Source organism: Phytophthora sojae (assembly GCF_000149755.1).
Source record: "Phytophthora sojae unplaced genomic scaffold PHYSOscaffold_6, whole genome shotgun sequence".
Lineage (NCBI taxonomy): Eukaryota > Oomycota > Peronosporomycetes > Peronosporales > Peronosporaceae > Phytophthora > Phytophthora sojae.
The window spans coordinates 120,310-145,337 of NW_009258120.1; the positions used below are offsets into that span (position 1 = coordinate 120,310).

Below are 25,028 nucleotides of genomic sequence, written 5' to 3' on the forward strand. Positions count from 1 at the left end.
CCTATACCTTTTTCATGCTATCGTTGCGTCTGGTCTGATGCGATTGCCCAGGGGCCCTCCTTCGTTGTGGTGCGTGGCTCGCACTCTCACTTCGACAGATAGCACACTGCAGCCATGGTTGGTGAAGTAGTTGTGTTGCGACTACATTGTTGCCGTCCTAAGCGACGCCACCTTCGTACTACAGTAGTGGTCAAGTGGATATCCCCGCAGTTCCGGACCGGCACATAGAATGGCCGTTCCAGGTACCTCTGTTTACCGGTTGTTGCCTTGTAAAGCGCTGTGACCCGACCAAGAAAGCGCTTGCCGCTAAGTTAGCTACCGAGTACAGTAACGCAGATAATGGACTGCAGTCTCGGAGGTTTTACTAGAAACTAAGATGAAGAGAGGTCTTTCGTTTTCTCATTCATTGCCGTTGTGGCTTTTTCTTTCAAAACCACCCACGGAACACCTGTTTTTGCTCTCACTGAGCTGAGGATGGCATGTTAACCAGCGATTTGAATATGCTTTGTTTGTGTTAAGAGATTGCTATGAAATGAAATCAAATCCTCGGAAATCGTATTTCGCATTTTATCTGTTAACGTGAGGTACAGCAATTAAAATATTGATTACGGAAATCCGTTTTGGGGTTAATTTAACACTTATTTGGTTTGGGGTCCGTTATCTAACTGATGTGTTAAATTGAGCGTTCTATTTAGCTGTAATAAAAGATATTTTTGAGGACGCTAAGGAGTGGGAGACTATGGGTGCTGCTTAATTCTAGGCGTAGCTACTGACACGCTTCTGGGTCAGTAGAGCGCGAAATTTAGCGGTGCACGGAGCGTCTTTCATTCGTCTGGCTCTCCCGTATAAAACCCCCTTATTTGTAAGCTTCAGATTCTATCAATTAAACCCTTTGATTTGAAAATTAGAATGAACAAATCTAGGATTGAAATGGAGCGGTACAAATGCATCACGAGTATTTCGAAGCGTCTGTCATTTCAAGGCAATCACTTCAAGCGAACTTCTCTCACGCGTACTTCCTGATGGTCTTGATGAGACCTCGCAGCGAGTCGGTCGGCGTCGACTTCTCCGGCAGGAACCACGAGCGCCACAGGTACTCATCGAGGTAACTCCGGAATCATGTCCACCGGCATGCCGCGCATGCGCTTGATGTGCTGCTTGATCCGGATCTCCCACGTGCCCTCAATTCGGTTCGTGTGGGCGCCGGTGTCCGGGTCGACGTAGTTTTTCGAGTGGTTGACCCACTCGTGTTTGTACACCATTGTGCGGCCTACTTCGTACCAACGTGCAATCAAATCCGTAAGTCGCAAAATTCGATTTGCAAATTTCTAGTTAGCAACTTCAATTACGCATTCAAAGATGGAATTACGGCAATCAAATTCGCACAGTAGGCTACAACTACTGGTCCGACGAGCCCTGTTACATGCCGTACACCATGTCCTCGTTGATCGCCGCCTTGGTGACGAAGTCGCGACAATGCAGCTCCATACTGGCCATCAGCGCTGGGGTCATCACGTTCATGTTAGCGGTCGCGGCGCGCTCCAGGATGTGCATCTGGCGTTCCGAAATGGAGAGGATCTCACCGTTACTGTCTGGCTCACGCGAGCGATCGTAGATTGCGTGGTGATCCAGAGCCAAGTCTCGCTTAATGCGGGATATTAAGACGCTGCTTCTCGAGGACGGTGTGGCGAGTAACGCTGCCTTGGAGGGACATCTGACTTCAATTACGCATTCAAAGATGGAATTACAGCAATCAAAGTTGGACCAGAGGTCCAAGATCTCCATGGCTACGTAAGCTGGCGTGCTGTGCTCGCGCCAAAACCAAGGGCGCGCGGTTTGGCGCGCACTATAGCCGACGCCGACCGAGGGGAGCTCACTTCGCAATTCGCCTTCTTCTTCGTGCTAACTAAAAATTTGTGAATTTTACGACTTTCGGATTTGATTGCACGTTGGTACGAAGTAGGCCGCACAAAGGTGTAGTGCATCTCACGCAGCGGCTGGTAGTTGGCAAGCATTTGCTTCTGTTTCAGCGAGACGTACGACGCGTACTGGTCGGCCCGGTGCCCTCACGGAGGTAAACTTCGAGTCGCGCATGTACCCCTCGCAATATCATAATATATTCTTTGAAAAAGGTTATTAACAGACGACAACCGAGCAAGGGCTAACGACAGGTGGACAGGGGCTGGAGAGACACAACAGCCGAAGAGTGCTCAAGTAACAGGTGATAAATATCACCCGACGGGCGTCCTCGAGCACGAAAAGCGCAGCAAGCGTACACCCTTGCGCAGTGGCAGCTTGCACTTGCTGAAGAACGTGTCTTTGATCAGACTGCGCTCGGTGCGACACTTGGTGCGACCACAGCGCCACCGCTTGCGCCCGATGTCAAGACGCAAGTCTTGGTGGCACTTTGTACACAGCTGTGAGGTTGGCAATAACCCCACCGCCATGCACCAGCGGACCTTGGCCTCGCTGTCCGCTGTCTTGTCCAGCACCGACATGTACGTCGTCTGCAGCAACGCCACGGACGACGGACTCGGAAGCATGATGCACGACGCGTCCGTGCTGGCGTCGCTCGCGATCGCGGTGTTCATGGTGGTGAGCTTCGGGCGGCGAGTGGGGCGGCTCGGCATCTTGAAGGTGAAGGGAGTTTGGGCTTGGGCGACTTGAGCTGGAGAAGGTTAATTCCGGAATGACTTGTGTGCCTTCGCGGCTTATTTGGCGCGAAAATGTGGGGGAGCCCCCACAGACGGCCTTTCGGGATCGACCCGTTTTGTGGGGTGATAACGACCCCTGCGATCACCTCGGTCGTACTAGTTGTATTCCTGCTTGGCTCAGATTTCTAAATTCTGAAGCTTAGAATTAAGGGGGTTTTATACGGGAGAGCCCATTCGTCTTAAAAAATCAGTCGCTGGGTTCAACTTAACTCCCAATTTCGAGTCAAAGCTTTGGTTGACATGTAAGCGCAAGTGTGTGTGTCTAATCGGCCTTTAGAATAAGGCGCAGAACACCTTCAATGCTCAATAAAACGCTCAACGTAACAAATCAGTTAGATAGCGGACCCCAAACCGGATTTCCCCTATTAATTATGGTTGGATAGTAAAAACAAAATAGATCCTAGGGGAAATTCCGCAATGTGATACAAAATGCAAATTTAGGCAAAAGGTAATACAAGGATTTGTGGCGAGAGCAAACTTCTCAGGTTCAGCAGCATTAGGGCATTGGGCCGCGGTATTGTTACCTCCAGCGGCGACATAAGGAGTAAGAACCTTACTGTAAGGCATCCATGCCGTCGGCGGTTGCTTCATGCAGCGCGGGCAGTGTCGCTCAAGCGATGCAGAAGGCCACCATACTCGGGCAGTACAACTATCACCAGAGGGCGTTGCCTACACCGGCACAGCCTTCGCCACATTTACCTAGTGCTACACTGATACAATTGATGCATCAGCAACGTGCATGGCATTCGCGGGCTGCCTGCTATCGACGGCCAAATGCACTTGGCACAAATCCTTGTACCACTACAACTTTTAACTTTTGCACATTTTTTTCATTTTGTATCACATTCCGGAATTTTCCCTAGATCCTACTACTAACAAGCGATTCAATATAATACTGAATTGGATCTACCGGTGGTAGATGGCAGCAACGTACCTGCCAGGAAGTGCAACCAATCATGACACCAGTGAACACGAATCTACGACAAGACGCAAATCTGCCTTGTTTGTCGATTAAATCTGTACATACCGCTCAAAGAACACGAGGTGTCAAATTGTGACCAAGGTGGAATGACCAACGCTAGGAGATTAGTATATTTTTAGTTTAAGGTTGTTAACAAATCTCCTCGTTTGCTTGGCACACTGCGGGAGCATCTTTGGTCTTCTCCGATTCGGCGTCTAGTGCCGCTTTCGACGATCACCGCTGAAAAAGTCCTTCTCCCTCTTTTCGTAGGCCGCCTGCTTGGCGAGCCGTTGTTGAAGCATGCGCAACCGGAAGTCGTCGTACCGCGCAGAGAGTGGCTGGGGACCGCCGGCCTCCGCACTCCACATCGATGAAGTCACCATTACGAGCACCATAAGAAGCAGGACGCGCTGGGAGAAGTTCATGTCTGAGGCTTGGTCGTTGCTTGAAAGGCGACTTTCTCTGAGGGGGCTTGAGTGCTCGAGAGCTTGTTTCGAAGTGGGGAAGGCTGGGGCAAGACTCCATCTCCAGCCACTCGTCCTCGAAGCCGCACACCAGAGCGCACAGATAAGACCGTGCGCCCAATTTGTACTACCATAGCATTTAAAATTATCCGGGGTCTACGAGCCAATTGGATGCGGCTGCACATTTAAGAAAATCAACCGGCAAGAGCTAATCATAGCCTCGCGCGTTGCTGACATGAATGCTTTGGTAGAACCCTTCCAAAACGATAGGGAATGCTTTCCTCGACACAGTCACCTTTTCAACTAAAAAGCTGACGACATAGAGAATGTTGAGGACTGCATCACAAGTTTATTATCGCCAGCAATACACGTGGTCAGTCGTGGCTGCATAGGCGCATTTGAAGCTCACTTTACCATTGAACTCCATCTCGACGAGTGAGTCGAATTGCGAGTAGGCGTGCTGTCGTCTATGACAAACCACAGCACTTACAAAAACAGGAGAAAACATCTTCATTTGATTCACAGTCCCGATCTCTTTTTAAGTAAAATGATGTCGAGCTCGCAGCAGCCACAAGACACGCAAAAGGTGCAAAAATCAACGACAACAAATACTTGCGAGCACTGCAGCCAAGTTCGCGGTAGCCCTTACAGGTTGTGATTGCTCCTACCGACTTGCAGGTTACTCATAATGCCGTTGAGTTTGGCCAGCAGCAAATCAATCCAGTAGTTGTGTTCGATGGGAAGCGGTTTGCCCGTTTCGGCGCCGGGTGGCTAGGAGAGCTCTGAATTCATAAACGGCGGGTAGATAGTCTTGGCGTTCTTTCCTGACCAGTCAAAGTCAATAAGAACGACTCGACCGTTTACCGCATCTCACATGACGTTGCAGTTGCGAAGATCTCCGTGAACATAGTCAGCAGCAGCAAGCTTCTTCTTGATCGATCTCAGTTGTGAAAGCACGGGTGTTAGAGGAGCTCGCACGAGTGGGGCCAGCACCAAACTCTCCATCACAACAAACACCCAACCGTTAACAAGAATTTCGTGATACAGCAATTTTGGAGCGAAGCCCTTGTCCGCGCAATACAGGTGCACATCACGACCGTATTGTTTGGCGAACTTGACGATGACTTTGGTCTGCGATGGAGCGAGTTGCGCACTGAACACGTTGCGAACCAGCGCAGCCTTATACAACAACTTCACTTCTTCGCCATCGATCAACGCTGTATCTTTGTAAGGGAACGCGAATCGTGAAACATCGCTTGCCACGGCTTGCGTGTCCGCTTCTTGAAGCTCTCTGGTTAGCTCGTGCAGCGCAGCTTTCAATGAAGCACAAACACGAGCCGGTGGTGCCATCAGCGGGGTGTCGAAATAAAGCAACGGAAGACTAGCCACCAGTGGCTCGCACACGACAGCTTCGTCACCAATGTTGATGATGCCGAAAACACTTAGGAGCGGTCCGCAGATGAGCTCATTTTGTACTAGCATTTAAATTTATCCGGTGTCTACGAGCCCATGGAGCTGCTGCTGCTACCCTGGCTACCACGGTTCCGGTTGCGGCGGTTGTTGTTGCCAGCAGGTGGTGGCGGGCTTGGTGTGTCCGTCGTCTCTGGTGGCACGTAAGCCATCATGCGGATCCAACGACGGCGACGCACTGAAGCACCCAGGCGCTTCATGCTGGACTTGCCGCGAGCCAAGTGAAACTTGAACCGAGGGAAGTCGGTAGCATAACTCCACCCTTCGTCATCGCAATCCGTGTAGTTCTTGTCAATTCGCCAAGGTGTCGTCCAGCTCCAGTGAGGAGGCAGGGAAACCTGCTCGAAGCTCATCGCCTTGTCACCCTCTCGATTCGAGAAGCGCGGTCGGTCTGTCGGCAGCAGGTGGTTTGGCGCCCACTTTCCAAACATGCTCACACGCTGGTTTTCGAAAATCTCCTCTAGTGCCACACTTCCATCCAGGGTGCTGTTGTAACGAGTGACGCTCGGCCGGCGACGAGACACAACCCCCGGGGATGAACTCCTTCGCGGGCGGGCAGCAGCTCCGCCGCCTTGCTCAGCACCTCCAGAAGGACGAGCGGCATCGGATGCACTGGAAGTCTCCTCTGCATCCAACGCCTTCTTGAGTCCCTCAAAAACCATCTTCGTACTCTTCACAACACCCTCTTTGGTCGCAGACATGATCTTTGACTTGAACATCGTGCTCTTTGAAAACGGGATCCCAATGTACACTTTGGCGGCAAGGGGCGATCCAATGGCATCGGTGCGGGGCTCGATCACATACACTGTTTCAACATGGAAACAGTCTCCATAGGGAATTTCAAGCAGCGTCAGTTTGTGCTCGATGACGACCCGATCAGTATCCAAACTGTCGCGGTCCTGCGACGAGAAGGGTACGTGCACAAGCTGCTCTGCCATCGTCGAAGACGGCCCAAGAGGCGAGTTGCTTTTAGCGCGGTATTTCATCTCCCGCACCTGCCCGCCATACTCCGCCGAATCCTCCCACTTCCCCACAACGTGCTCCGTGTCCCCCGCCTCTTTATGGATATTTTGCCACCGCGACATAGTGTTGTCTGCGTAGAATAGGTCGAAGAAGTGAAGTCCATCCTTGATAGCAGGGTGCAGGTCGTACTCGCCAACAACCTGTCGCTCCTCTTCGGAAGACATCAAAAATGGTTTCGCAGGCGCTGCAGACGCGGATGCACTTGGATTTTCCAACGACCGGTTCACCACGTGGAAATACAAACGTGAGGAGCTAACCATAGCTTCACGCGTTGCCGAGATGATCTTCGATTTGAACATACAGCCCTTGGAAAACGGTACACCCAGGTAAATCTTCGCCACTAGCTGGCCAGGACTGCCATCGCTGGAGGGGACGCGCTCCACAACAGTCACCTTTTCAACTGAGAAGCAGTCTCCATAGGGAATGTCGTGCATAACCACCTTCGACTGCATCACAAGCTTTTCGCTGCCATCAATACCGCCTTCGTCGAAAGGCACATGGTCTGTCGTGGTTGTCATAGTGTGCGATGGCCCGATTGAAGCATTGGTGGGTGAGCGGCAGCTCATCGTTCGCACTTGACCACCAAACTCCTTCGACGGACTCCATTCCCCGACCTCAATCTCCGAGTCGCCACGCTCCTTGTAGTATTCACTCAAGCGGTCTGAAGTGTCATTCGCCAAGAAGTTCTTGAAAAAGTCGTAGGGTGTCGTTAACGAAGCGTGGAGTGGGTATTCGCCAACAAGCTCGCGCTCATCGGCAGAGGTAACGAGGAACTGCATCAGCTCTGCACCGCCAGCATTGTCCACCGAGTATTTCAGCGAGAGCATCAATTGTCCCAGGATGGCATCACGAGTAGACGTCACCGGCCACGCACAAGTAAACTGTGCTGTGCGCATACCCGTGAAGCCCAGCAGCTCGCGCAGAGAGAGGGACACCTCGCCAATTTTCGTGGTAAGATAGCGCAAATGGATCTCGTACACGTGCAGCACCATAATGTCGGGCAGGCCGCAAAAGGCGCCGGACGTCGCACCAAGCGCGCGACACTCCTGGCACTCCGAGCACAAGTGGTCCTGGAAATGCCACGTCAGCTTCTCGTTCCATTTCACCACAGCTCCTTTCTCGCCCTTCTCGCCTCGGGGCTTGGGGGACGTCTGCCCCACGGGCACGCTCGAGTAGTCGTGCAGCTCGGACTTGAACTTGGCCACCACGTAGAACTGCCGCAGCGACGCGTCCTTGTCGTAACTCATGTCCTGCACCAGCAGCTCCAGCGCGTGAGATTTCAGTCGCACCGGGGGGACTTCGGCATCTTCTCCGGAGCTGCCCAGCAGATTGAGAGCACTGGCCGTGGCGCTCAACGCGTTGAACCCATTTTCACTCGAGTCGTGCAGCTTCAGCGTCGAAGACGAGGGCGGAGGAGCACCGCCGTTGGATGCCAGCGCCGCCTGCGACGGAACAGGCGCTACGGCAGCACTGAGCACGCTGTCGATCCGGCCTGGCACGTGGCCCTGGATGGCGCGCATCGTCAGCACGCAGAGCCACGAGCGCGCAGCCATGTCGTCCTCCGCTCTGAAAAAGTAGGTGCCGCCCAGCGTGCCTCGGATCTCGAGCGTATTGGCCCCGAACTCGAAGGGGTCGGCGGGTTTCACGGCGTGCACCGCCAGCGACCCCTTGACGTTCGTGTTGCGTCTCGCCGCGTCTGCGTTCGGGTAGTACTTGATCCTCGCGTGCGCGTCCAGCACCACGAAGCGCTTCTTCCAGTGCTTGCCGCGCTGCAGGCCCTTCTTGACCAGTAGCCAGCCGTCCAGCGGCGCGTCTCCCAGCTCCACAATGGCCTCCACGAACTCCTGCTTGTTGGCCACAGTGTCGGCGAAGAAGGGCATCGAGTAGTACGTGGAGCGGCGCGGCAGGCGCGCGCGGGTCTCGCGCTCCAGGCGGTCGCGCACACTGGCCGCGCGCTTCACGGGGTGTTTCTCTGTGGCCTTGAGGCTGCGCGGGGCCTCGGGGCTGGCCGCGCCGGCGCTGCTGCCGCCGCTGGAGCCCTGCGCGGGCATGGGGAACACGGTGAACAGCACGCGGAAGAGCACGACGCAGAGCGCGAGCCCCACGGTCACCACCATGAAGAGGTCGAGGAACGCGTGCGCATTGCCGCCCAGCGGGTCGCTCGGGGGCACGCACGTCTCCTCCATGCGCTGCGCTGCGGGGGTCAGGTCAGGTGGCCTTCTCCTTCGTTGACTTGTCTTGGCGACGGATTCGGCAGTGCGCGGCTTACGCTGGGCGGGGCGCTCGGAGATTACCCGCCGCTGCTGACGACGCCTACGACACGTACGTTGGCGCCGATCACTTGAGGTTTGTATGGGCCAGACCAGTGTATCTGGACGGGTTCATGGCCTTTTTGCGTCTAGACCCATCAAACAGCATACCGAGCAATTGGATAGTTTGCCGTAACCACACCTTTGGATTTATCATTCATCACTTTGCCTGCAGCTGCGGGCGGCTCCGACGATACTTAGTATATGTAGCCAAGCACCATCGTCATGCCCGGCAGCACCGATAGGATATCCATGCATATGTATCCTGGATCGAGGCGGGTGGGAGAGCAAATTAAAGTTTTGTAGCTGATACTTTAGCGTCGCCTTGTTGCCATGGAGATGCAAATGTGTTGACGACAACTACGAACATGTGGTGGGTCGTCCACGGTTGCTTTGCCGTGTTGACTCCAGCGGTGGAGTCATCACAGCGGCGGCGGCTGCGAGTGTAAGGTCTTACTGTAGGCAGGAAAGCGGGAAACGATAGCTTCGATGCAGTAGCTTTGGCTAACTACATGTAAAAGCAGTCGGTCGATCTTGTCAAGTGCAGAGGCTTTTTTCATCATGTGAAGACTAAATGTATCTATCCGCGCGTTTGCCAACCCAACCAGTACATTTTTTTGCGAATCGGTTGAGCCGATGGATCCACTGAGATCAACTTTACCTTGATCGACGGAAGAGGCCTTGGCGGCAAGAACACGGTTGGGCCCGCGCGCTGAAGGGATCCTCGGCAGTTTTCCGGGCGAGCTGACCTCTGAAACTGGCCGACACCAGCGCGGTTGAAGACCGAAGAGCAGTTGTTGTGAAAGCTGGTCAACGCGTGCAAAAGCAGCCCTGGACTCGGCGCCACGAACAGCGAGAGCCGGCACCAAGCTCCTGGCTGCGCTAATGGCAGTCTGCTATGGACGGCTTTGGACATCTCCTTCAGCCCAGCATTGCATTGACGTTGCAGACAGACAGAAGTCTTGGGACTTGACTGGGCGCGAGTCCTCGGAATACAAACTCCAAGTGTTTTCCGCCCCTGCGATCGATCGGGGAGAGAGACGAGGGGTCGCTCCGGCCTCATTCATCATAAGACTTTGCAAGAGAGAAGAAGAACCCGCATGCGGCGCGACTTGTCCCGAGAGCGCGTCTTCTTCCTGCTCGTGCTGGCCGCTGGGCTGCTGGTGCTGTCGGGCCTCATGCTGCGCCACGAGAGCGCCGTGCTGCCCGCGCGCACCTTCCGCGATGGCTTCACGGTGGCCGAGGGCGTGGTACGGCGCGCGGAGATGGTCGCGGCCACCAACGCGTCGGACGGGAACGCGACCAAGGCGCCGCCCGAGACGGAGGTGCACACGACGACCATCAAGACGGAGGACGGCGACGAGATCACCATCAAGCGGTCAGCCACGTCCAAGGGCAACAAGATCACGACCATCTCGCGTGACGATAAGGGAAAGCTCACGATCGAGGACGCAACGGCCGAGGAGCGACGCACAGAGGCAGAGACCGAGGCCGACGAGTCCCCCAAGGCAGAGAAGGAGGATACATTCGAGGATATCCCCACTGGGTCCCCCAGTGCCATCCTCGAGCAGGATACAGGTACAGCCAGACGCGACACGGAGGAGGACGTAGCGGCGGGAGCAGCACAATAGGAAGACGCACAAGAGGAGGCGGTGGTCGTGAGCGGCGGCAAGAAGGTGACCGTGGTGCAGGTGAACCGGTCGCTGACCAAAGTGAGTCTATCAGACGTAGAGGAAGAGGTTGAGGAGGAGAATGCCACCAGGTAGCGCATGGGAGGCTCCTCATCGTCGCCCAGCGCCGATATTTATGTGGGGAACAGAGTCCTTCTTGCTCGGATTTTCTGAATAATGCACACGATAATTATGTAGTATTCCATTGCTTCTGGTAGGTGCTGTCTGCAGCCTGCCTACTTCCGGAGCGCAGAGGCTTGGGGATGCAGCATGCAGGCGAGTATGGCTCTGCTGTAGACATGTTATCTGGTAACGCCTGTGGTGTGCAGGCTCATATGAAGGTTTGGAGGTTGTGAGCGCTTTTACCACCAAGACTTTGACATTCGACTTGAGCGAATTGAACGCGGCCATGGAAACTCATTGGAACGTGCACGGCCATCACGCAGCGAGATCCTGGTCACGTCTGGATACTCAATTGCTCGGCACGACGAAATTCAAATGGGATAACGCGAAGAACTGTGTGGTGAGCTTCGACTACACAGCGGATATGCTAACACCGCTTCTGCGTCTACTGGGAAGTCTGGAAGATGCCCACACCAACGGAAGCTTGATGCATAGCTAGGAGTAACACTCAAATATTTTGATTTCGTAACCAGGCAGATTCGCTAGTACCCGTTTGCGCTTATTTCAGAATACTACGTTGAACGACGACATGACTAACACAAAGTTAGTGTTTGTCGTCTTCCTTAAGGCAGTGCCATAGCTTCTGCATCCGTGATCCACTTAGCGACTCCTACAGCATGCCACGTGTGAGTTGTAAGTATACACAACGTACGCGAGTCAGTTGTGAATAGCAACGGACCTGGTGGAGCTGGACCGTGTTACGCATTTCCAGCACCTTGAAGAGCTCCGACTGGTCCAAAGTTCCGTTGGCTGCCCAGCATATCAGTCAAATCGACCAAACATTATTAGCCATCAAAACTATTTTCCCGTACGTGTTTGCTACTTCTACAGTGCTTACCATCGTCATCAAAGATGCGGAACGCGAGCTGGACTACAGGGGACGATAGCTCCACACCGCTCACGACATGTGCCGCACGAATGAAGTCGGCTGCAATGAAGTACAGGCCACACAAACTGTAAAATTCAACCCAACTCAGCAGTTTCTCTTACAGACGTCTTACCTTCGGTGACTTCGTCGGCTCCAGTAAGCTCAAACGCCAATTTGATATCCGGCAAGTGGCTCTGCACGTTGAAGTGAAAGGCGAAGAATTCTTCCCAGGTTATCACTCCCTGCAATGGCATCACATACAATGTGTTAGATCCTAAAAAGGTTCCGATAGGCAGATCAAATAACTATTACCTCGCTCGCATTCAGTTCCTGCACGCGTTCCAGATACGGGGACAACTTGTCCGGGTCGAAGCAGGAGACGAGCGTGAGAGCAAAGTCATGGACCGACATGGTCTGCTCCTTCGTCAGCGGGTTCACGGTAGCATATAAATCAAACTCGGCCCTCAAGATTTGCTTGCGGAGTTCATCCAAGGCCTCCCCAAGGTCTTTCGCCGTGATAGTCTTGCTGAAGTGGCCAAAGAGGAATTTGGTGAGGCGCGGCAGTGTGCTGTCCGCGGAGATTGGCACTTCTTCCCCACCCTCACGAGTCGTGATAGTTCGCAGCAAGTTTTCAATCACCGCGCTGAACTCAGCCTTGTCCACAGACCCGTCTCCATCCAGGTCAAGCATGCAGAACGCCACGTCAAAGTGCTCCTTCGGGACTACAGTGCACCACCCCGCTATTAGTACAATCTACCAACAACCCCCACGTGTGTGCTCAGTAGCAGCAATAGCTTACTCTGCAGCAGGTGGATAAGCAGGTAGCACTCCTCGTACGTGATGAGTCCGTTCGCGTCCCCCACGAAGTCGCAACTGTACGTGACGTCCGGCCGCTGTGAAATAACACACCCAGTGAGTTAGCTACATCTGCACACAACTACATATCATCTCATAGCAACACCAAGTTGCCGTCTTACGGGCGAGTGCAGATGGAACTGCGGGAGCACGAACGAGTGCAAGAAGTCGGTGAACGTCATGGCCTTGACGCGCCTGCCGTCGCCCGCTTCCACGCTCTTGCTCGCGTACATGTCGAACCTCTTCCGGAGCGAGTTGATGGCCACTCGACGCTGCTTGTACTGATCCAGGTGCGTCTTCATCTGGTCCTCCTCCTGCAGCTTGGCCTGGTGCTTACTGCGCTGCTTGAGCAGCAGTCGGCGGCCGCCTCTGAGTTTCGCGCTCGTCTCCTCGCCTTCTGCGCCGGCCACCACGGCCCCGAGTCCCCCGACCAGCTGCTTGGCCTCAGCGTGGGCCGATGCGTCTTCGTCGTCCGCAGCGGCCGCCACAGCGAGCGCCATCGCCGCCATCCCCAGCGTCGCACCAACGTGTCCGTCCTGCCGCTTCCCCAGCCGCCCCAACGCTTCGGCTCCCACCGCACGAGCGGCCATCGACTCGGCAGCCGCAGAGAGGCCTCTACGGCTTGAACAGCGCGCTGCAGCGGCCCGCAACACACGCACCATCCTCACGTCGCCTTCAACTGGTTCGACCGTTCCTTCAGATCGCAAATCGCCAATACTCGTACTTAACAGAGACTCAACTTTGCTTCATGCATTCCACACCCACGCACACCCGTACAAGTTGGGCTGCCAGGCTCAAGACCTGGGGCTTCTTATGACGTGGGTTTTCCACAATGCGAGAGAGATCGGCTGACGCGACAACGACAAGATGATAAACGAGTGCATGGGCGCTGCAATCGGGCAGGGAGACGGCAGCATCGCTACATGTAGCATTGGCGTCTTCGTAAAAGCTCGTGTCTAGACTCTGAAAGAGGGGAGAGAGCTAGACTAGCTACCGGAAGGGAGGAACAGCTTGATGTTGTGGTAGCAGTTGGTGTTCGCTATGCCAAGGCCGATAGCCGGGCGGGCTGCTGCGTAGGTTTCAGCTGCTCAGCTCAACGTTACTATCTTGTAAGGGCAGACTGATTATTGGTTCCGCCGCCCGGCTGCTGAATGTCTCCGGACGCTACTGGCGGCTATTATTGTCCAGCGTCATGCCCCGGGAGCTCCATTCCCCAACTCGTTGACTGCGTGACTGACCAAATGCAACAGACCTCTCGTCGGTCGCTGTCGCTGTCGTCCGCGTCGATGCCGACGCCCGTGCGCTCGGCCCGCCGCGCCTCGTGGCGATCGAGCGCTCGCAGCGCTGTCAGTAGTGACAGCGCCAGCTCGATGAATGCAGGGGTCGCTCCAGTCAGCAATTCGAGCACGTTCACACTTGCGAGCAGCTCCAGTGGCAGCTTCCGCCCAGAAAAAGACGAAGAACCGGAGACGACGCCTTTGCGGAGGCCCGAAAGCACACGCAACTCCCCAGTCAAGCCCACGTCCCCTGTCAAGTCTGTGGACCTGGCGGCGTACTACACCTTTTCCAAGAGGAACAGCAAAATTGTGCACGACGACACGCAGGGACTGTCGGGATTTCTCGAGTACCGGAAGCTCAACGGCACGTGGCGACCGTTCCTGTTCCAGACCATGGGTCACCAACTGGTACTCTACCGAGTTCATGTACGTATTTCCCCGTACTACTTGAGTTGATATATCCTTTGGGCAACATGTGCTAATAGCTCGCACTTCTGGCTAATTTGATAGTCCACACATCAAGTGCTGGTCATGTCCACAGACATTCGCTGCGCGTCCGAGATCGCACTCGACTATGAAGGCACCAAAGGTTCGTCCCTCTTCCCTGTCAACGATCGCCTGGTAGACTGTGCTCACGTGTTGATACTGCTTGTAAAGATCAAGAGGATACGCGACTGCTACGGCTTGGCATCAATAGCACAACGATTATATTGCGTGCAGTGACGCATAAGGCAGCAGTATACTGGGTTGAGGTGCGTTCGAATTGCTGCTCGTGCATATTTCAGCGCCTAACAATCGTATTGTTGTTAACAGGGACTCCAACGCCTCAAAGATGGCAAACCTTTGCAAATTATTAGAGATCCTCCTTGCTCAGGTATGCTTGCCGTCATCTAGTTCAAAAATGGCGAAGCTGTTCTTACCTTCTTAATTTTCAGAATCTGAAGAAGAGATTTTTAATGAGATTGACAAGCTGCTGTCGCTGCGTGAATGGACACCTCCGCCACCTACCACTCCGCTATGCGGGCTGTGCGTGTCGGTCCGAAAACCGGAGCCACCGACGACTGGGATGTTGCTGAACACTAAGGTACAAGATTCTTGTGTTCGTTTTCTGCTTCTGCCTCACTCACAAGGACTCACCTCGATTGCCGTTTCAGAAAATATCACTGGACGAAGGAGCGTCTTCTGGCTGCAGGATCTGCTGATCGTTGCCCTCGATACTCAGGGAACATCGGCCTACTACAGGCATTTATAATCGATGATAACGGAGACTTTGCGTTCGGAAAAGGAGCCCGCCATCATCCTGCGTTCGATATCGGGGGCGCCTCAACAAGTCGCTTTTGGTAGTCGTAGCTGGACGTGGCGTATTCAGAATGTAGCGGAGTGTCGCCGTTGGAAATCTCCAAAGAGGCTAACCTCTGTTAACTTTTGATGATCTTTGTGAATATCCTTTTGTTTCGCCTTGTCCGACGCCTCCGAAGTCGGGTTTTTTCCAAGCAGCAGGGATCGTGTCTCGAGAGTATAGGGTGCAATGAACTCAGCACCCAACAGTGTACCCATCCCTGCGCTTCTTCTAGTACCCTGGTAGTCGTGGCGCGGATAACAACCAATGTCACTATGTGTCCACGGCATGCATCAGTTTATGATCGAGAACTTCTCGACGAGAAGACAAACTAGGTCTAAGCATCCACCGTCGTCCATTTCACTTTAATGGATCTTGTGAAGCTTCTCAAACAAGTTAATGTACAGCAGCTACGCCTGAAGTGAAGACTGCTGATCCCCACTGTAGTCGTCGCTCCCCGGCAACGGTAGATGGTATTGACCACCTTCCACATCAGCTTTATTCCCTCACTGTGGACCATGCCCTCTGCCTCGTCATTCTAGTCGCCTATCGGGGCCGTACTTCGTGAGTAGCGAGCAGAAGACCTGGGATCTTGAAGTTACATCGACGAGTATGTTTATGTACTGCAGTAAAAATATTAGACAACTTACGTAATCCATGACCACTAATAAGATACGATCACATCTGATCACGTTACAATGCTGTACTTAAGTAGTTAACAAATTCACACGACTGCGAGTAAGAAATTTATTTTCACTTCATTGAAAATGCTACGCTCTCTATCAGCCAAGCGTGAAAACATTGAGTTGGTCCTGATGGACCCTATGCATGCCGTGACATGCATGCTGTCTCAGTCACTTAGTTCTGAGCGCGGAGACGGCGGCCACTCTGCTGAACCGCTTCATTCGTGGTCTGAACGACCGACTGCTGAGTGGTCTGGTCCTCGGGGGCCTCCGTCTGAACGCCCGTCTTGCCGGGGCTCTGCTGCTGCTGCTGCTCGTCACCACCCTGGTTTTGCGAAGCGTCGTTGCTGCTAGCGGGGGCAGGAGTCTCGTCCTGGTTCTGCGAAGCGTCGTTGCTGTTAGCGGGGGCAGGAGTCTCGTAGCCACCCTGGTTTTGCGAAGCGTCGTTGCTGCTAGCGGGGGCAGGAGTCTTGTCCTGGTTCTGCGAAGCGTCGTTGCTGCTAGCGGGGGCAGGAGTCTCGTAGCCACCCTGGTTTTGCGAAGCGTCGTTGCTGCTAGTGGGGGCAGGAGTCTCGTCCTGGTTCTGCGAAGCGTCGTTGCTGCTAGCGGGGGCAGGAGTCTCGTCACCACCCTGGTTTTGCGAAGCGTCGTTGCTGCTAGCGGGGGCAGGAGTCTCGTCCTGGTTCTGCGAAGCGTCGTTGCTGCTAGCGGGGGCAGGAGTCTCGTCACCACCCTGGTTTTGCGAGCCAGTTTGCGAGTTGTCTCCGGTGCAAGGAGTCGGGGCCGGGGTCTCGTCAACACCTTGCTGCTGTGATCCATTGTGCGACGCATTGTTGCTGTCAACGGGGGCAGGTGTCTCTCCTTGGTCGCCTGACTGCGAGGCCGTCTGCGAGTTCGGGCACGGGGTCTCAGCATTTTGATCAGCTCCGTTACCGTGTCCGCCGATGCCCACGCCGACACCAGCTCCTGCGCCCACGCCAACACCTCCGACGTCAACACCCACACCGGCGCCTACGCCCACAACAACGCCGTTCTGCTCGCCTGACTGCGAAGCCGTCTGCGAGTTCGGGCACGGGGTCTCAGCATTTTGATCAGCTCCGTTACCGTGTCCGCCGATGCCCACGCCGACACCAGCTCCTGCGCCCACGCCAACACCTCCGACGTCAACACCCACACCGGCGCCTACGCCCACAACAACGCCATTCTGCTCGCCTGACTGCGAAGCCGTCTGCGAGTTCGGGCACGGGGTCTCTGCATTTTGATCAGCTCCGTTACCGTGTCCGCCGATGCCCACGCCAACGCCTGCGCCGACGCCCAGGCCTCCGTTGCCGTGTCCGATGCCTACACCAGCTCCAAGTCCAGCGCCGACCGCGACACCGCCGTTGTGTCCACCGATGCCGGCTCCCAGTCCAGCGCCGACCGCGACACCGCCGTTGTGTCCACCGATACCAGCTCCCAGTCCAGCGCCGACCGCGACACCGCCGTTGTGTCCACCGATGCCAGCTCCCAGTCCAGCGCCGACCGCGACACCGCCGTTGTGTCCACCGATGCCAGCTCCCAGTCCAGCGCCGACCGCGACACCGCCGTTGTGTCCACCGATACCAGCTCCCAGTCCAGCGCCGACCGCGACACCGCCGTTGTGTCCACCGATACCAGCTCCCAGTCCAGCGCCGACCGCGACACCGCCGTTGTGTCCACCGATGCCAGCTCCCAGTCCAGCGCCGACCGCGACACCGCCGTTGTGTCCACCGATGCCAGCTCCCAGTCCAGCGCCGACCGCGACACCGCCGTTGTGTCCACCGATGCCAGCTCCCAGTCCAGCGCCGACCGCGACACCGCCGTTGTGTCCACCGATGCCAGCTCCCAGTCCAGCGCCGACCGCGACACCGCCGTTGTGTCCACCGATGCCAGCTCCCAGTCCAGCGCCGACCGCGACACCGCCGTTGTGTCCACCGATGCCAGCTCCCAGTCCAGCGCCGACCGCGACACCGCCGTTGTGTCCACCGATACCAGCTCCCAGTCCAGCGCCTGCAGCAACGCCTCCGTTGTGGCCACCGCCGATTTTAGCTCCGACATCAGCTCCTACGGCTAGTCCGCCATTGCCGACACCAAGTCCAGCACCAGCTCCGATGCCAGCGCCGACAGCATGGTTGCCGTTCTGGTCAGCCGACTGGGAGGGGTTGTTGTCATCCGACTGAGGGCAGGGGGTCTCCGCGTTCTGGTGACCGCCGCCAAGGCCGATTCCGAGGCCGAGGCCAGCACCAGCGTCCACGCCGATGCCTCCAAGGCCGAGGCCCAAGCCGACGCCAGCGCCAAGCTGCACGCCGTTGCCAGTCGTCTGGGGGGCCGCCTCCGCGATGCTGGAGACGATCAAAGCAGCCGTAGCGCAGACGGCGAGCATCTTGTTGCAGGACAGCATGGTGAACTTGAAGAGGGGGGTACTTGAGGGGTTGCCAACAGAACAGCTCGGGCTGTTGAGAGGAGACTTGGGCCGAAGCGGGCAAGTTGTAGAATGAGGAGCTGGAAGCGGGGGTTGGGAAGCTCAATCGCCGCGCTACGCTGGCGCCAGGGTCCTCGTCCTATCCCGGAGCCACCCCGCAGGCACTGCAACTTGCAATGCAATCGGCACCGCCCCATCCAAAGCTGAGGATCCGAGATACCGACGGCACATCGCGGCGCATGGGACGCGCCAGCTTAGCCTGAGGGAGAAAAGAAAATGACTAAAGACGTGTTCAGGGTACTGTACTGATATGCCAAAACATAGTATACATCTATTTAACCAACAGCACGGTTAATCGTTAACCCCCCCTTGTAGTATATATATATATATTTAATATACTATTGCGCGTCTACAGATAGGTGCATGTAGATGCTGATATGCCGGCGTGTGGAAGCTTGTGCGTGTCGCCTGGAACTTAGTGGGAGCGTTTTCCGGGTTGTTAAAGTAAGGATAGACTTTTTCGTGCAGAGCTTGCCAACATATGATGATTTCATGTTCCATCATGATAATATTGGAGGCAGGACACAAGTGCAACGCAAATTCTAGTAGGGACGTATGTGCCGGCGCTGAATCATTGCACCTGAAATATCTACTGGCGGTGTAGGCTTACCCTTTCAGAACCGAAGGTGGCCATCATGCAAACATTTACAGAACCACGCCTTCGGCTCATAAGTTTCCCTGACCACGTCTTTTGTCATTTTCATTTTTTCCCCTATCTAATGTTGCCAAGTATCCAGCCACCATCTCTTTAGAGATAGTAGAAGGAGTCTCCTAAAGTAAACCGCACGACCGGAACGCTACGCTACTGTACATGGACACGTGCCGTTTCGGTGATCGATTTCTGACGTGACGACAGCCCTAATCCATCAATACGGACCACTTCACGACAGTTCTAGAGCATGAAATGTTTTACCCGATTTTTTATGCGCAAAAGTGTCCCTCCAAAATACTTTAGCTCGTTAACTGTGGTTGGCGCGTGCTGTAGGCGGGACAAGCGCTTGTCGCTCGTGAGCGAATCATCGACACCTTTCGGTGTGGATAGCCTACGCTGGCGTCAGGTCGAAAAGGCTCGATTTCAGCGATTGCGGCGCACCGAGGACACGTTCACCGCTGGGTGCAATCGACCCACCGAATACATTCGGTGTTACACATGGCATTTTCAAGCTTTTTGCTCAAGTGCGCGTTGAAGATGTCCATGAGGTGAGGTGCGAGGGTGCTTGAAACGACATCGACAAATTTGCTATCCGAGAGCTTCAATTTACTGCGCCTTCCGGCGGGAAAAATGCTTGCTTGATAGACTTCACTATCTGTCTTTTTCTGCCTTATACAGTATGCAGTGATATCTTTCGCGTGCCCCATTGTCGCGCCCACCGCTCTGAACTTGGCCGTCTCACCCTCATGGCCAGCTCGCCGCGCCTTTGCCGAAGCTCGCCAGCACGTGGGGGGTGCAACCTTCCCCTAGCTCGCAGTGGGGTTCCCATCGCCTTTGCCGCGCAAGCGTGCGGTCAGAAAAAGCTTTGCGATGCAACGTGAAACGCGTATCTATGCGAAATGGCCATTTTGCGGGGTGATCTTTACGGGCAGTGAAAAGTGCTTGCACTGTGTAAACCAGTCGAGGTGCGCCAAGGTTCAAGCAGTTCGGTTTTAGCTATCGACCGGCTTGCATCGCACAACTTCGTATGCTCGTAGATCTTGGCCTCCTGCGTTTCTCGTCGCGCGGGTGGCCGCAACAAGTCGCCACTACAGCGATCTGGTGGTTGCGGATCACCAATGCACCTTACGAAAATACATGAACATACAGTTGAAAGGCGCTCGAGCATTGCAGTGAATCGTCAGTGGTTTCGTCGGGTTCGATTGGTTTGTCCCGACCGACACGTAGGTAATAATCTACCGGCATACATTCTCTCATATGGTCGGGACGTAAATTTCGTGCCAGGTTACACGCAGGATCTCCGGTAGGGTGCTGGAGCGGACTTCCCGCAGCTTCATCACGGGTCGCAGGCATTCGCTGACAATGACCTACAGACAGAGCCGCATAGGCAATGAGGCTGACGGTGACGGTGGGTGCATGCGAAGAAGCCCCACAGTCGTACGATTCCGGCGCCATATCTGCCACACCGCCACGTTGACGGAGCGCCATGACATGCGCCATCAGGCTTTCCACTTCGGTCGTGAAGATTCCAGTCGAGTCCGCCGTCAACGAGACTCGAGTCCAGGCCTTTCCAACTCGACGGTCACAAGAGGTCAATGCTTCCGTCCATCGATGCTGGAAACTGGCAGACGACAGCTCCACTTGCCTGCGGATGCTGACCTAACAACGGGATGGAATCGCTTGGAAGAGACGACATTCGTCAGACTCATGTAGACGACGCGTCCCCCGAAAACTCAGGATTCGCAAAGCGCTACATGAATGACCAAAATGACCAAAATGTAAAATAGTCGTACCAAAATATAGTTTTGTGAAAATGTGAGGCAGTCAAACCCAATCCGATCTTCCAACCTGGATCGACCAAATGATGCGCGAAGTGTTCGAGGCCTTTTTGACGGACCCGATCCGTGTGAACGAGGACGTTTTCGCCCTCTGGCTGGAGGGGCACAATGCAGGAGACGCGCTGGCAGCTCGGTTGCGCCTCCCGTCGGCCGTTCCCATGCCGTTCCTGGGCGGAGACGCCAAGCTGCGCGAGCTCCTTTGGCGGGACACCGTGGACCAGTACCGCCTGTACGACAAGCTGGAGCACTACCTGTCGCAGCCGAGTCTGTTCCGCTCCCAGCTTCTGTTCCAGATCCCGCCGGCGCAGCAGTACTACATGGTAGAGCGCTACTACTCGCGGGACGTCGACGTGGACCGCTGGCTGCTGGGCAAGAAGCTCTCCGGGCGACTGGAAAAAGACCTGGACGACGTCGCTGAGCGTTCCGGGCGCACGCTCAAGAGCTGCCGCCGGCAGCTGGAGAACCTGCGCCGGGTGTACGCTGCTGTGGAGGACCGCAACTTCCACGGACTGCCGTGCAGAGCCGTCAGCGAGCTGTTCCTGCTGTCCGAGCAGCTCGCCAGCAAGTACGCGTGTCTGCTCTTCATCCTGCACACGAGGTTCCAGGTGCACCCGCAACACCCAGTCACAGGATTTCTAACCTGGCCGGACCTGCGCTTCTTCGCTGCGCTGCTCATGACGCACTGGCTGCCGCAGCGGAAGACGCTGTCGAAGCTCGCGTTCCCCAAAGGAGCCTCCAACAAGAACACGGTGGAAGACGTGGTTGAAAACGGTGCTCAGATCGCGCTACGGCCACCGAGCACTGGAGATTGGCCAGCGATTGGCTTTCTGCAGGAGAAGTTGCAGTCGACGAGCGTACGGGAGACGGTGGGGCTGGATCTGAGTCATCCATTGACGAACTGCCTGCGCGACCTCAAGGCTCATCTTATCAATGACAACGACGTTCTCAAAGTGTATCGTGAGAAAATCATGACTCGTTTGAGGTCGTGGGCTGCTGCAGAGGGCACGCTCAGTGATAGCGCTCGCAGCCTGGGCGAACTCGAGACCAAGCTCTACCTAGTGGTGCATGGTTTCTTGACCATCGGAGCTGGATTATCCCAACCGAAGGAGCTGCAGCACCTGCTGGAGCATTTGCTGACTCGAGTTGTGCGCGTACTGCACGACTGTGAAATAAACAAGCAGCAGCTTAACGGCCTCTTCAGCGCGCTAGTCGACGCGTTGGCTGAGCTGGACGTGTGGTACCTCAACGGTCAGGAGACTCGTGGGCTATTACTTGCTAGCTGGAACCGCTTCATCAGCGTCTGTCGAGCAGTAGTGCTTACTGTCTACGATCGCTGCCACCCTTCGGCGATCATGGCGTACCAGCAAGCGATGGCGGGTGATGCAGCGGACGAGTCATCCTTATCGGCGCATGCCGCCAGTCGCGTTGCAATCGCATTCGAGTCGCGTGACTGATAGATTAGTTTTCGTTAACGATCTTAGCACGCAAGGCAATGGAGCGTAAGACGTTAAACGGTCAGTGAGTTCCGAATGGCGTGGTGGAGCTTATCCGTGGAATCTGGATGCCTTTCCTTGGTGGCGAAAGAGTAATCTTCGGTCGCTGCTCCTCGATGCGCTGGTGATATCGTTCCTGGTGGCGTTGCAGAGTCCGCACTCGCCGTTCCTGAGCCTGAGTGTAGGTATCCTCCAGCGGTCTAGCTTGAGCTTCATAATCCTCCATCTGGACGCGCAACCGCTGCAACCGCTGGGTGTTTGCAGCATCCCGACGCTGCTTCTCTTCTTGACCAAGCGTCAAGGTTGCTGTAGCCACTTCAGCTGACCGAGAGGAGGACCCACTGCCATACAGTTGTGCTTCTGTCGTGAACCGAGCCGGATCCGAGGTTCCGTCTTGGTTACCGCTGCATCAAAGGATTGTTACAAGTCTGCTCCACATATTCAAAGCGAGAACACGCAAAAGCCTGCCCACCTGATGATTCCTTTTGAACTGGTGAATGGTGTCCGCCCACACCGTGTCGGAATTTTTGTGCGTCTACAGTGATGAGGCAGAATCAGTCAGTCTACAGGTCGTAGCAGAATTCCGTGACAAACGCGTATACCTCGTCAAGTGGGAGAAATTAAACGTCCCTGCTGCCCGTCGTCGCTGGTTACTATCCTTCTTGTGCGGCTTCGACTCGCGCTGTTGCTGCTCTTCGACACGCTCGTCTACTTCGCCACCGGGAGAAGTTGTACGCTGGCTTCGTCTTCGGTTGGACGCATCACCACCGCCGAAGACATCACAAAATTCCTTGAAACTAATCTCACCATTTCCGTCTGTGTCTACACGCGTGGCTAGGTGGAGAAACTCGCGTTCTGTCAGGTTTATCCCCAATTGTTGCAACTGCGAAACGAAAGATACAAAAATTTAGTGAGTGGCGCATTTCGTTCAGTACAGACTAAGCATTAAGCACCGTACCCCTTGGCAAAGTTCTCTATACGATAAGCTTCCGCTATGATCGTTGTCGAAAGCTGCGTACGCATCATTGAGTCGTGAAAATGTCTGAAGTTTTCGCTGCAGCGTGGCCCTGAAGCCCGGGTCCTGATTGTGAGCAAAACTTCGTGAGTACAAGGCCCATTTCGACAAGGATACCCCCATGGATGCTTACATCTGTGCTGTGAGTGGCTTGCTGGGACTCTGCTGCTAAACTGCGGAAGAAGTCCAACGGGTCCCCTTTGTCTAGTTGCCGCTCTTGCTGTTTCTTCCGCCGCTGTGCCGCCAAATAGCTGTAACGCTGCTCGTGCACAGGGCCGTATACAAGACGCATAAACTCGTCGTAGAGCAGCCGACCATCGTGGTTAAGGTCGTACGTATCGAAGAGCTTCATCAACTGAGGCTTCGCGATTCGCAGGCCTTGGCGACGCAAATTACTCTCGATTTCCGCCAGCGTGACACTGCCACTTTTATCAATATCCCAGTTTCGAAAGACCTGGTGAACCCTGCGCGTCTCATACTTGGCACGCAGCAAGGCAAGTACACAGTCGGGGTCAGTCGTCAGCACTCCATCTTCATCGGCCGCTGCTTGTTTCTTGGAGGTAGTGCCGGCACAAGATTCATTAACTTCTTGCGATCCGTAAACGAGTCCACAAAAATCGTCATAGTTCAGGGACCTGGAGGACATACAAAGTCAAATCGGTTGCTATCCCTAGAGCTTGACATTGTCTCTGGCGACTTACCCTGCGGGCGACTTCAACACGTGCTGGAGGATGGCGTCTACTTTCTCTCCTCCAAGAGCTTGAGCGAAGCCCAGCCGTGTCAGCATGTGTCTGAGCTCGGCAACACATAAGCGGCCATCCTTGTCCGAATCCCATGTTAAAAACGCTTGGCGAACGCTGCGCTTTTCGCCATATCGGTCTCGTAGCAAGCGCCGCAAGTCCTTCAATTCAGCGGGCTCTGGAGGTCGAACAACATGAGTAGCTGGGGTTGTAGACGCCACCGTGACTGCCAATTGAACGTGAGATGCTGCATCTATCCCTGACGTAGCGACGGATGGTGGAGGTGTCGACTTTCGACGTGAACCAGCAGTACCCCTGCTCTTGTCTTTACGGGAGGCAGGAGCAACATCAACAGTTTGAGGCTGAAGCTTTGGGAGGCTGCGCATCAAAAATTGTGAAGCGATCGTTAGAATTCAAATACTGCAATGTCATACCCGCTAGGAACTTTACCTGTTGTTACTGTGCGTCTGCGAATCCGACTTTAGTGCCGCTTTACCTTTAACCTCGCAGAGCTGGGTTGAGCTCTCGCCCGCACCTCGTGCACTCTTTTCCAGCAAAGCGCAATTATTAGCCCGCTCATAGCGAAGCGTGTCCGGTCTTCAACACTGTACCTGAACTCGGCGCGTTGGTCGACACCCTGCCAGCGGGTCTCGGAGGCTGCTGGACTGCGGACGTCTGGCCGTAGCAGCTCCACTCCTCTTTTCGTGCTTGACCGCTGCTGGATTCGATGCAATTGGCTCGTTCAAAACACTGTCGACGGCACTCCCGGGTGACGAGCGCTTGGACGTTGAAGTGATGTTGGCAGGAACGCTGCGGCCAGACCCCCATCCTACTGCGACCGATGCGTCCACTGCCGCCCCTGCGTTGCTGTTGCCGTTCACATGTCGTCGCTGCCTCATCGTGTTGAGCACTGCCCCAGGGCTAATCAGCACTTGATATCAATCCATCTACCTTCAATCGTTCTCCTCTGCTGG

The 25,028-nt window shown here is 55.0% G+C and overlaps 9 protein-coding genes across 9 annotated transcripts; 3 read left to right on the forward strand and 6 right to left on the reverse strand.

The window, feature by feature from the left end:
- Window positions 1–1,006: 1,006 nt before the first annotated feature.
- PHYSODRAFT_334627 (hypothetical protein) lies at window positions 1,007–1,262 on the reverse strand (the record flags this gene model as incomplete). Its single annotated transcript, XM_009531901.1, has 2 exons — window positions 1,007–1,096; window positions 1,128–1,262. The coding sequence occupies 2 exons, from the start codon at window positions 1,260–1,262 to the stop codon at window positions 1,007–1,009; spliced, it is 225 nt and encodes a 74-aa protein (XP_009530196.1).
- A 163-nt stretch (window positions 1,263–1,425) lies between these two features.
- On the reverse strand, window positions 1,426–1,668 carry PHYSODRAFT_404675 (hypothetical protein; the record flags this gene model as incomplete). The annotated part of the gene is made up of 1 exon (XM_009531902.1): window positions 1,426–1,668. A coding segment is annotated over one exon (243 nt), but the record flags the coding sequence as incomplete, so codon positions are not given.
- A 563-nt stretch (window positions 1,669–2,231) lies between these two features.
- PHYSODRAFT_510790 (hypothetical protein) lies at window positions 2,232–2,543 on the reverse strand (the record flags this gene model as incomplete). Its single annotated transcript, XM_009531903.1, has 1 exon — window positions 2,232–2,543. The coding sequence occupies one exon, from the start codon at window positions 2,541–2,543 to the stop codon at window positions 2,232–2,234; it is 312 nt and encodes a 103-aa protein (XP_009530198.1).
- Window positions 2,544–3,813: 1,270 nt separating this feature from the next.
- PHYSODRAFT_561698 (hypothetical protein) lies at window positions 3,814–8,818 on the reverse strand (the record flags this gene model as incomplete). The annotated part of the gene is made up of 2 exons (XM_009531904.1): window positions 3,814–4,154; window positions 5,789–8,818. 2 exons carry the CDS (start codon window positions 8,816–8,818, stop codon window positions 3,891–3,893), a joined length of 3,294 nt encoding a protein of 1,097 aa, XP_009530199.1. The 3' UTR covers window positions 3,814–3,890.
- A 1,223-nt stretch (window positions 8,819–10,041) lies between these two features.
- On the forward strand, window positions 10,042–10,707 carry PHYSODRAFT_511485 (hypothetical protein; the record flags this gene model as incomplete). Its single annotated transcript, XM_009531905.1, has 3 exons — window positions 10,042–10,209; window positions 10,288–10,519; window positions 10,577–10,707. 3 exons carry the CDS (start codon window positions 10,042–10,044, stop codon window positions 10,705–10,707), a joined length of 531 nt encoding a protein of 176 aa, XP_009530200.1.
- A 631-nt stretch (window positions 10,708–11,338) lies between these two features.
- On the reverse strand, window positions 11,339–13,026 carry PHYSODRAFT_316363 (hypothetical protein; the record flags this gene model as incomplete). Its single annotated transcript, XM_009531906.1, has 7 exons — window positions 11,339–11,404; window positions 11,474–11,544; window positions 11,633–11,722; window positions 11,796–11,904; window positions 11,975–12,384; window positions 12,462–12,555; window positions 12,640–13,026. 7 exons carry the CDS (start codon window positions 13,024–13,026, stop codon window positions 11,339–11,341), a joined length of 1,227 nt encoding a protein of 408 aa, XP_009530201.1.
- Window positions 13,027–17,350: 4,324 nt separating this feature from the next.
- PHYSODRAFT_435454 (hypothetical protein) lies at window positions 17,351–17,836 on the forward strand (the record flags this gene model as incomplete). The annotated part of the gene is made up of 1 exon (XM_009531907.1): window positions 17,351–17,836. A coding segment is annotated over one exon (486 nt), but the record flags the coding sequence as incomplete, so codon positions are not given.
- A 2,993-nt stretch (window positions 17,837–20,829) lies between these two features.
- On the forward strand, window positions 20,830–22,260 carry PHYSODRAFT_257185 (hypothetical protein; the record flags this gene model as incomplete). The annotated part of the gene is made up of 1 exon (XM_009531908.1): window positions 20,830–22,260. The coding sequence occupies one exon, from the start codon at window positions 20,830–20,832 to the stop codon at window positions 22,258–22,260; it is 1,431 nt and encodes a 476-aa protein (XP_009530203.1).
- Window positions 22,261–23,062: 802 nt separating this feature from the next.
- PHYSODRAFT_384468 (hypothetical protein) lies at window positions 23,063–23,789 on the reverse strand (the record flags this gene model as incomplete). Its single annotated transcript, XM_009531909.1, has 3 exons — window positions 23,063–23,182; window positions 23,258–23,353; window positions 23,586–23,789. Coding segments are annotated over 3 exons (420 nt in total), but the record flags the coding sequence as incomplete, so codon positions are not given.
- Window positions 23,790–25,028: the final 1,239 nt, after the last annotated feature.